Below are 11,213 nucleotides of genomic sequence, written 5' to 3'. Positions count from 1 at the left end.
AAGCTCGTGAATTGTGCAAAAATTAAAGCTTCTCAACGCACCCAAACCATCCGGAGCGACCGGCCTAACGCCACCTAGTCAGCTTGCTGGGATTAGCAGGAAGCCTGGGTGGCTGGGGAAGGAAGAAGCTAGAAAGGGAACACATCTGTGCGTGGCCTGGCCAGGGCCCAGGAAGAAGCGCAATATGTTGGGTTTCTCCTCCTGGCGAAGAACAGCAGCCAAACCCTAACCCAGCCAGGAATCCCCTGCTACTTGCAAAACACCCCCAGCCTCAACTCTGAGTCATTGTTCAAGTGTGAACAGTGGAAAAACAGGCCAATGATCTCTAAAATCCTCTGGTTGTGTCTGGGATATGGTGGTCCTCTGCAAAGACAGCAGGCAGGTGAGTAAGGAGGGCTCAGAGTCAAAGGGCTCTGTGTTACCTGGAGCTTCAGGAAGCTTAGAGATTCAAAGGGGAAAGGAAATTATGAAACAGGGGGTGCTTCTTCGTCGTTACATGCTTGCTCGGAGAGCCCAAGGCGTCTGGGGAGGGGGGGGGGGGAAGTTTCTTTAAGACAAGGAAATGCTAGTGTTAGCTCAACAGGCACCACTGGGTTTGAGTGGCAAGAATGGAGTCCTGTTGCCCATAAGCTGGCTGTGTATCTTTAAATGTTAGAATGAAACCAAGAACTGCCTGATATCTGGGAACGCTTCGACGGCCAGGGATCATCCTATTCCCTTCTTGGGACTTGAAATCAAACTTCTGGTGGGTGGTGAAGTCCGATCTCCAAGGCAGAGCCTTCTGGGTCCTATAAGCAAGCAGATACTTCAGGCTCTCTTTTCCTGGCAGGATATTTCCTGGCGGGAGGGAAACAGGAGTTTGGGGTCCGGCTCTTCAGGGCGATACTCATCTTAGTAAAAAAAGGGGGGAAAACAGGGCCCCCAGCCCCACACTCCTGGGTTCTCAATACACAGGTTTATCCTCCCCCCGCGCCCCGCCAATGCTTCCTGCACCTATGAGCAGCTACCTGCTTGAACTCAGTGTCCTGGAGGATTAAGTGAAGATAATCCCCATCAGACACTAAAACCCAGCGTGGAGGACAGGCGCGCTGCCTTTTAGCAGTAGCTGCCTGGCAGCTGGCTTGAATGCAAGGCCAAAGCCCTGCTCTCTGTTGTGGGGATGCTTCCGGCACTCAGAGGCCCTTGGGGACCGGTGCAACACCGGGGAAGGCGGAGGACGAGAGCAGTTAGCGCTGCCGGAGTCGTCCCGGTTCCGTACAGGCACCGTGTTGTTCTGGGCCCTGGACCCAATTTGAGTTTTAGTTGGAGAATCATTTGTAAGCCGCTTTGATTGCCTCTTGAAGGACGATATCATAAATACGTGCACCTCCTCTTCGGGTATGAGGGGATGGATGGAGCCCAGGTGCCCATCTTACAGGTAGATCAGCCTTACACAACCTGGTGCCCTCCAGAGGTGTTGGACCGACTCCCAGCTATGCTGGCTGGGGATGTTGGGAGTTGTAGTCCAACTTCTCTAGAGGGGACCCTGTTGGGGGAGGCTGAGTTAGATGATCTGCCTCCTGCCCCCAGCACTGAGGGACACCAAGACCTGGGGGCATCATGCCAGAGGCCAACACTGCAACAGGGAACCAATCCAGCCCAGTACTGTGTGTGCTGATGGGCAGCAGGTCACCATGGCCTATGAGGTTAAGACACCTTCCCCAGCTCAGCCCCTTCTTATATGGAGGTGCCAGAAACTGAATCTGAGATCTCGGGCTCGCATGGCACAATCTCCACCACCAAGTCAGGGGCAATTTAGGGAAACATTTAGGAAATAGAAACCAAAGGCACAGTTACAAGATGGGGGATACTTGGCTCAGCAATACTACAAACGAGAAGGATCTTGGAATTGTTGTAGATCACAAGCTGAATAGGAGCCAACAGTGCGCTATGGCTGCAAGAAAGGCCAATGCTATTTTGGGCTGCATTAATAGAAGTATAGCTTCCAAATCACGTGAGGTCCTGGTTCCTCTCTATTCGGCCCTGGTTAGGCCTCATCTAGAGTATTGCGTCCAGTTCTGGGCTCCACAATTCAAGAAGGACACAGACAAGCTGGAGGGGGTTCAAAGGAGGGCAACGAGGATGCTCAGGGGTCTGGAAACAAAGCCCTGTGAAGAGAGACTGAAATGAGATGGGGCATGTTTAGCCTGGAGAAGAGAAGATTGAGGGGAGACATGATAGCACTCTTCAAATACTTGAATACTAAGGCCATTTAACGGACCGAGATCCACCAGCACCACCTTTCAAACGACGCACAACGTATCGCGACACGAAGAACCAGAGAGACGATACCTTTCCTTTTGGTCAAGTTGTATTTAAGGAGCTGGAAACACGCCTGAATCGTACAGACTTCTCGGAGCTAAAGACGTTTGGAACAACAACAACAACAAAACACATACAAAGGGTTCAACCGGCCGTGCCGACGGCCTCCCAGAGCGGAGAAACGAGGTGGCCGTTAGCCTGGGCACTCCATTCTTGGCCTGGAGGCAGAGCTGCTGAATGCTTCGATTCCCTTTTCGTCCTCTGAACGTCTAAGCCCGAGGAAGTAAAAACCCCTGCGCAATGTGAAAAACGTGCGCCCGGCGTATTAACATGCCTCGCTGGCTTTGGGCGTCTTGTTTGTTAGGACCAATGCGGCGAAGACATCGGTTTACTGTACAGGTTTTAGTGAAAATACTGCAAAACAATGGCAGCTGAAACGACCCGAGGCAGCACCAGCCACCGCAAACAGGCAAGGTCCCGGGGCAGCGACCACAGCTGGCCGGCAAACTGGCCGGCAAAGCTTGGGAAGGAAATGCAGCAACCCTCAACCACCCGGGGAGGCCCGGGGCTGTCGGCCAAATCCCTTTTGAACTTGAGACACACCCAGTGATGTTTCATTCCTGGGAGCCGGATCCAGTGAAAAGGCACGGACCGTGTCTCGACCTTTGGTGCTCACCGCCTCTTCCCGGCAGTGGAAACGAGGAGCCCTATCGCTAAGCCCTCCTCTCGCAAGGCGCGTTTGGGAAGGACACGCTGCTGCCGCTACGGCATCCCGTCCCGTCCAAGCAGCCCCTGGGGGCACTTGATGTCAGGCCCAGGCTGGGAGAGCGCTGAATGAGAAAAGCAGGAGGAGAGACAGGCTATAAATAGGGAGTTTGCGGGGAGGACGGATGAGGCAAAGAAGAGAGGAGGCACTATAAATAGAAAGGAGCAGGTCTGGACTGGCAAAGGGCTGTGGGTGAGGGATGGCCAGAGAGACACACGCTGGCCAGTGGGGTCCCCTCACAAAAGGAAGGACAGAGAGAAATGCCCAATGGCGTCATAGACGGAGGTCCAGCCAGGTGATGGGTTCAAGAGACAAGAGAGGCGGAGAAGTAACGTGAGGCGATTCCTGTCCAAAGCTATCCATGCTCAGCGGCCGGGTTTGGGCAGCAAGTACATGATGAGGGGAGCCATTCTGAAGGGGGCACACCCAGCAGAGAAACGGTCAAGCTCACCGCCTGCCGACAGCCCACGCGCACCGTGGGAAATGTAGTCCTTAAATTAGCCTGCTCGGGCTGAGAAGAAGGGCAGGCCGCGGACGAAGCCGTCCAGCTTGTTCCGAAAGAGCTCACTCTGCACGGTCTCGTCCAAGTTGCACAGGGGGTTTTTGACCACGTAATCCACAAAGATCTAAGGGGGAGATGAAAGGACATGCCATGAGAACCCCTCCAAGCCCTTCTCCAAATGCCCCCCACCCCCGGCAAGAGAGGGAAACTGAACACTGGAGTTCTGCCTCCCCAAGAAATATTTCCATTGCGGCCATACACGGCAACTTCTGCTTTGTTCTTTTTTTGGTGGGGGCGGGGGGGGGAGGCATTTGCACCTCCCGTCACTCAAAGAGCAGTCAGATACTCCAGCAGTAGATAGAGCAGACACGATCCAAACTGCCATCAACTACGTGGGATAAACTATTCCTGTTTACTGCAATGTGATGGCAGCCATTTACGGCTGGAGTAAACTGCCGCTATTTGAGCGTAGATGTGAAGGCATCCCAGGAGATGAATTAAAGCCAAAAGGAAGCATGAATTTGGATCCCTTTCTTAAAAAATCAGCTGCATCTCAATCCTGAACCGGCGGTCTTCCGACATCAGGTAAGTAACTTTTTATACAGAAAGGCCTTTGGCTTGTCAAACCGATGGGTTTTATCTATTGCTCTTCTGCCTTCCTAATACTACTTATAAACACTTTCCAAACACATCGAAAGAGTAGAACAGCACAATCCTAAGTATGTCTACTCAGAAGTATGCCCCACTAAATTGAATGGGGCTCACTCCCAGGGAACTGATGTATAGAGAAGGTTTCACCTTTAAAAGCGGGCCAGAAATAATTTTAGCTAGAGAAAATAAAGTTTATAGCACTAATAATAAACAGCTTCTACTTTTGTATCAGCCTCTACACGCCGCAAGATCAGGTGAAGGGGGGCGGGGCGGGAATCATAGAATAGCAGAGTTGGAAGGGGCCTACAAGGCCATCGAGTCCAACCCCCTGCTCAACGCAGGAATCCTGCATCCCTGACAGATGGTTGTCCAGCTGCCTCTTGAACGCCTCTAGCACAGCTGGTGGAGACAGGGCCTTCTCAGGGGCCACACCTTGTGTTATAAAGCCCACCACTTAGCCCCCAGTTGTTTTCCGTCTGTCAATTCTTCCAGCACCATACAGATGATGCTGGAGCACATTCATTATGCCCATCTTAGCTGTATCTTATTTGCTGTTGTTTTATATTGACATTGTGATTTTTATTCTCGCAAGCTCTCTTGCAGCACGATTATGCGTTAGGTGGGGAATAGTTCCGTCCCCCCGCAGTATGCACTTCAAATCCCTAACCTGGCGCTCTCCAGGTGTGTTGGACTACAGCACCCATAATCCCCAGTCAGACGGCTGGGGGATCATGGGAGCTGCAGTCCCACACACCTGGAGAGTGCCAGTTTGGGGAAAACCCGTTTCTAACCCCTTTCTTTTGAGATGTACATATACATGAGATAATAACGCAACTGGTTATCATGGGATGGGGGGGAAATCAAGGGGGCGCACCGCACCCCCCCACTCACATAGCTGTAGATCTGGTGCAGCACGTCCCGGATGTTTCCTACACCCAAGTCCGTATTCATCACCACTTTGAGCCCTGTGGGTGTCTCATAGTAGTGAAGCTTGTACTTGCTGGTCTGAAAGGAGAGGAAGCCATCCTTCCTGGAGGGAGGGGGCAGAGGTTAAGGAGAACTCAAGGAAGGAGAGAGGTCAGACAGGCAACCTGGCAAGTTCCTGCTCTCTGCCACCCCTGCCCGGCTTCCCAAAGTCCCTTCAGTCTTGAAAGCACTGGTTGCCTTTGAAAACGGTCCGGAAGCTTCAGCTGGTACAAAACAAGGCAGCCCGTTTACTAACAGGGACTGGCCGGCGAGATCACATCACGCCAGTCCTTTTACAACTTCACTGGCTGCCAGTCCAGGTCCGGGCCCGATTCAAAGTGCTGGTATTGACATTCAAAGCCCTAAACGGTTTGGGGCCAGGTTATTTGAAGGAACGCCTCCTCCAATATGTACCTGCCTGGACCTTAAGATCATCCACAGGTGCCCTTCTCCGTGAGCCCCTGCCAAAGGAAGTGAGACAGGTGGCTACTAGGAGGAGGGCCTTCTCCGCTGTGGCACCCCGGTTGTGGAATGAGCTCCCCAGAGAGGTCTGCCTGGCGCCTACACTGTACTCCTTTCGTCGCCAGCTGAAGACCTTTTTATTCTCTCAGTATTTTAACACTTAATTTTAATTTTACTGTTCTAACTCTGTATTTTAATCTTATATCAATTTTGCTGCGTGGTTTTTATCCTGGTTGTGCTTTTCATACTGTATTTTGAAATTGTGCTTTTAACATGTTGGTTTTTTTATTATGGTTTTAATTTTTGTGAACCGCCCAGAGAGCTTCGGCTATTGGGCGGTATAAAAATGTAATAAATAAATAAATAAATAAATAAATGGTTTTTATAGCATGGATGGAAAAGTGTGTGGGGGGGGCTCCCCCCTGCGCCTGTCACGAGACTGACATCTCTGCTTGACCCATTGGGTAGAAGGATACATATCCAGAGGGCTCATCTTGCTGACGAAGGACCGGATGGAGAATAGCATGCCGTACATCAGCTTGAACTCCTGCAGAGGGTGGGGAGGGAGAAGGGAGAGAGATAGAGAGTCTGCGCATGATCGGGGAGAAGGGAGGAAAATCCATGGCAACTACGGTCACACTCACTCGCGATGCTCTAGCGCCACACCGTGGCCAGCTGCACCAGGCCGCGCAATGCAACATCAGTTAGGGCAGGGTGGATAAAAATCAATGATTTTTTTTTAAAAAAATCGGATTTTTCAAATTTAAATCGGATTTTTTTAATAAAGTGCTTTTTGAGGAAGAATCTATCTAAAGATACTTTTCTATTTAGGATACATTATAGTCCAAAGGTTATTCATCATGAAATAAGGATTAGTTTTTAATTACGTAGCATGAGGCTGTATATTCATGCAATGTTTAATTTTTTTGGTAAATGAATTCCATTCATCCATTCATAATATCATGCTCTTCCAGAGGTTTCTGTCAGATTATTGGGCAATTTTTCTGTCTAGAAGATATTATCACAGCTGCTTGGTTCTACGGTTCTCAAAACTGTGAATTTGTGTCTGCAGAGATCACAATCCCTTTGTTCCTTTGCAAATCTATGTACATAGAATCAACCCCTTACCTTTTAAGTGCTAAGTTTTTTAAAAAATGAATAGGGTGCACTTTTTTGAGGGGGGGGGAAGTCACATGATTAAATTGAGTCTTTCTGAGTAGTGATTTAAATCATAATTTAAATCAAATTAATTTAAATCAAATCCACCCTGAGTTAGGGTGACTGTTAACTTTTCCTTCAAACCCCCCCCCCCCATTCAAAGTGCTGGTATTAACATTTAAAGCCCTAAATGTCTTGGGGCCAGGCTATCTGAAGGAACGCCTCCTCCCATATGGACCTGCCCAGACCCTAAGGTCATCCTCAGGGGTCCTTCTTCATGAGCCTCTGTCAAAGGAAGTGAGGCAGGTGGCTACCAGGAGGAGGGCCTGGTATTTAGAATACTTTATAAATTAATGTTCACTTTGCTGATTTAAATCTGTACTTTAAATTTGTAATTCTGCACTGCTGCTGATTTTATCCTAGTTGTGTTTTTATATTGTATTTTAAATCATGTTTTTAGACTGTTGTTTTATATTATGAATGGTTTTAATTTTTGTGAACCGCCCAGAGAGCTTCGGCTATTTAAATAAATATAATAAATATAACAGGCTTTTGAAGTTTGGTCAAAGTCACTCCGCTCCTTCCCTAGTCATGTGTTGTCATTCTGCGGCAGGAAAAGTTCAGATCGCTGCTCATTTGCTTCACTGTGACAGATGTCCTTCACAGGCAGAAAGAGAAGTGGCAAAATGCACCCACTTCTACCCCTTTCCCTCCCTGCGACGACCCTTTTCCTGTTGAAGGTGGGATCGTGGCATTGCACCTGCTCCTTCTCTTTTTGCCCACTAAAGTCCAGAGAAAAGGCAGCCAATGCAGAGGTGGTGCTATTCCCGGCTGGAAGGAGCAGAAGAGAGCGAAACGGGCAGCTTTCACCGGCTTTAAAGAGTCAGGAAAGATGGTCAGGGTGGCATCGCACAACAGCAGCTGCTGAAGAACACATAACTGCACTGATTTTTTTTTTTTAAAAAAAATCTTTTACCCTTCTAAAGCAGCACACTTAATCAGCTTACCATTTTTTAAAAAATCAATTGACAGCTTAGTCATGTTCACTTGGAATGGAACCAAGTTTTGAAAGCTCAGTATCAGACAAGATTAAGACAGATGAAACTAAGCAACTTCCAGCATATCCTAAAGCCAAGCTAAACTAATCAAGGTAACAGTTCGACGTGTTGCAGTTTAAGCCGGCTTTGAGCTTCCAGAAGGGCGACATCACATACTGTAATGCAGCTTTTCCCAGCCCGGCACCCTCCAGATGGGTTGGACTACAACTCCCATCATCCCCAGGCAGCATGACCATCGATGGGAGTTGCAGTCCAATGGGGCTGCTGTAATGCTTCCCCCGATGCTCAGCCTACTTTCGGCACCAAAACGCCAAGCTCCAGAACATGCGAAGCGATAACGCAACTCGATAAACGCACGGAACGATACTGGCAAAGGCCTCTGAGCATGCGCCAAGTGCAATCCCCTCATCACCAAACAGACTCGCCCCACACAATATTTCCAACAAAGAGGTCAGGCCTGAGCCCCTCAACATATCGAAAGCTAGAGCCTCACCTCCTCTTTGGAGATGCCGGCTTGCTTCTTCCGGTTCCACTCGCTGTAGTGCAGGCAGATGCCATTGCGGTCAAAGATGTACAAGTTATGCACCGTCATCTTGAAGAAAAGCAGGGGATCTAGGAGTGCCCGGCCAGGATGTCCGTAAGCGGTTCTCTATACGTCATACACACACACACATTTTTTTAGGGAGGTCCTTTTTAAACTGAATACCAAATAAATATACAGCTGGCGGGGGGAAATATTACCAGTTTTCTATGCATATTGTTCAAAAATAATCCATATATGATCATTATTATTATATTTATTTGTATCCCGCCTTTTGCCCAATGCTGGGCCTCAAGGAGGCCTTACAAAGTTTAAAACATACATTGGGGGGAACATAAACGTTTAAAATACACAACAAAATTATAAGACATTTACACAGATGGAGGGCCAGACTATTCTCCAAAGGCCTGCTGGAACAAACAAGTTTTAGCCTGCTTCCAAAAGCCCATCAAGGAGGGAGCCAGCCTAGCTTCCCCGGGAAGAGAGTTCCAGAGCACTGGAGCAGCCACCGAGAGGGCACCATGTTCCCACCAAGCGCTCCTGTGAAGATGGTGGGACTGAAAGAAGGGCTTCTTCATTAGACCTCAAAGCATGGGCAGGCTCATAAGGGAGAATACGGTCTTTCAAAACAAATCAATATAGTAAAAGCATAATCCATATGCTGCTCAAATACGAAATGAAAATATCTGATATTGAATACAACTCAGGCGCTAGTAAATAACTACTACTAACTAAAATAATAATAATAATAATAATAATGCAGAGGGGATGCATCCCATCTTAATTGCTCATGGAGGGTTTTAGTGGGGCCATGCAAGATTCCTCCCCCCTCCCCCAGTCATGCCCCTCCCCCCACCTTCCTTCAGGGCACCTCAGTCAAAGGCGCGATGCTTGGCAGAGGTACCTCTCCAGGCTTCCTTGGGGAGGCTGCCTGGGCTGGGCTGATGCTCAGGGCTTGCAGCGCCCCCCCCCCCCCCGCCCCTAGTGATCCTGGGCCTGCAGCATGCAGCTTGGCTCGCTGACTTGAGCCACCTGCCACATCCCTGCTCCGGCAGCAGAGGCCTAAGCAGGCTGACCAGGAAGCAAGTCCCATGGAGCCAAGCGGGGCTCCTTCTGAGTAAACCCGCTCCGCCTTGGAAAACAGAAATTTGGGTGTGGGGGGGAGGACACATGACCCTCGGGCCCCTCCCTAAAACCAGCCCTATCCTGGCTTTCCTAGTTGGGGGGAGCCTCACCTTCTCCTCCTTCGTCTCTATGGCAACCGCACCTTGCCCCAGCCGCTTCCTAAAGCCTTGCTACTTCCGGCAGGGAGGGCGAGGTGACGCAACGCACGCGCTCGCCCATTGGTCGGGTCTCCGGCGCGCGCGCGTCTCTCACGCTCTCCCCGCCCCACGCCTGCCTCGACCGCGCGTGCGCTCTTTCTCTCTCTCGCTCTCAGCCCCCGCCCTTTTCAACCCGAACGGAGCGCTTGCCCTCAAGCAAGATGGCGGCGCCGGCCTCAAACCGCCCCCCCTACTGCGGCCCAGGGTGGATGCCAGGAGTTGCGCGGGCCCAAGGGGGAGGAAATGTTTTGGGCGCACTGTGTGAAGGTTGGCGATGCGGCCTAGAGGTGGGCGAGAGGAGGAGGAGGAGGAGGAGGAGGATAAGGGGGCGCGCGGGAGATTCAAACGGCAACCGGTGATTCAAACGGCGGGAAAGAAGAAAGAAGAAGCTGGTCAAGCCTGAGGGGAGAAGTCGGGCCTGAGGGGGAGGGGGGCAGTGAGAAGGGGGGGTCTCCAAAAGTGGGGGAGGGGCTGTGATTTACCTCAAGGACTGGGGGAGGGGCCTGCAGCAGGTGGGTGGGGCTTGGGTGGTTGACAGACAGGGCCAGGGAATTGTGGGTGGGGCTTAAGGAGTGTGCAGGCGGTGGGTGGGGGAGGGGCTGGGGCAAGGTAAATCTACCTGAGGTAGCCACTCAGGTAGATTTTACCTGAGGAGCCTTCTCCTGTATCGACCTGCCCCTTCTCTCAGATCAGCCTTGACGGGTGCTCGCTGGATGTGTTGGACTGCAACTCCCATCATTCTGAGCTGATGGGAGTTGCAGTCCAATGCGTCCAGAGGGCACCTGCTTGGGGCGTGGTGTCAGATCGAGGACTCCTGGTTGCCCTGTTCCTAAGCAGCTACGTCAGTCGGCAGCCAGGGGCAGAGCCGGCGCCAGAGGTAGGCCTGATCGGGCACCGGCTGAGGGCCCACGCTCCACCAGGGGCCCACCGACAGGAATCCCCAGAGTTGCTCCTCCTCTTCCCCACTGCAACCTGCCTCCTGCTCTGGCCTAGATGATGGTGGTGGCCAGGAGGAGAAGCAGGAGCAGCAGATGCTCCTGCCTGCTTGCTCACTGGTTCTCTGCCTGGCAAGCAAGCAAGAGGTCAGAAAGAGGAGAATATTTATTTATTACACTTATATACCGCCCCCATAGCCAGGGAGACTGGCTGGGGTGAGGGGGAGCATTGAGGGCCCTCAGAAACCTGGAGACCGTTCTGAGCAGGGGAAGGGCCTTCTCCGTGGTGGCACCCTGCCTGTGGTATTCCCTCCCTCCTGCAGTGCGACAGGCAGCACCCTTGGGTGGTGTTTTGATGCCTGTTGAAAACGCACCTGCTGATTTTCACACCTAGCACAGTGTGGTTTTGTTTTTCTCTTTGCGTTTCGTTTTTATTGGTCCATCCCCCCCACAACATGAATTTTGTACACAGCCTTGTGGTTTGGTAATGATGGGCTGTATATAAATGTTTTAAATAATAAGTAATCCAGAGGTGGTAAGTGGAGTTGAGG

The 11,213-nt window shown here is 50.9% G+C and overlaps 2 protein-coding genes across 4 annotated transcripts in view; one reads left to right on the top strand and one right to left on the bottom strand.

Moving 5' to 3' along the window:
* Positions 1-2,332: 2,332 nt before the first annotated feature.
* Positions 2,333-10,233, bottom strand: TRAPPC1 (trafficking protein particle complex subunit 1). 3 transcript variants are annotated; one of them, XM_063137397.1, is made up of 6 exons: positions 10,210-10,233; positions 8,358-8,456; positions 6,125-6,195; positions 5,112-5,250; positions 2,844-3,693; positions 2,333-2,808 (listed from the first exon to the last, which is right to left on the bottom strand). In XM_063137397.1, exons 2-5 carry the CDS (start codon positions 8,454-8,456, stop codon positions 3,565-3,567), a joined length of 438 nt encoding a protein of 145 aa, XP_062993467.1. In that variant the 5' UTR covers positions 10,210-10,233; the 3' UTR covers positions 2,333-2,808; positions 2,844-3,564. The 3 variants fall into 3 exon arrangements, with proteins under 3 accessions (XP_062993467.1, XP_062993465.1, XP_062993466.1); XM_063137395.1 differs by lacking the exon at positions 10,210-10,233 and adding an exon at positions 9,641-9,710; XM_063137396.1 differs by lacking the exon at positions 10,210-10,233 and adding an exon at positions 9,641-9,709 and having other exon boundaries at positions 2,333-3,693; positions 8,358-8,513.
* Positions 9,933-11,213, top strand: part of CNTROB (centrobin, centriole duplication and spindle assembly protein) — a 31,430-nt gene continuing 30,149 nt past the window's right edge. The window contains exon 1 of the mRNA XM_063137389.1: positions 9,933-10,014. The gene's annotated coding sequence lies outside the window, so the exon portion shown is untranslated. The remainder of the gene's footprint in view (positions 10,015-11,213) is intronic.

This window comes from Elgaria multicarinata, chromosome 11, assembly GCF_023053635.1.
Source record: "Elgaria multicarinata webbii isolate HBS135686 ecotype San Diego chromosome 11, rElgMul1.1.pri, whole genome shotgun sequence".
NCBI classification, from domain to species: domain Eukaryota; kingdom Metazoa; phylum Chordata; class Lepidosauria; order Squamata; family Anguidae; genus Elgaria; species Elgaria multicarinata.
This window is presented reverse-complemented; position numbering and strand designations above follow the sequence as displayed.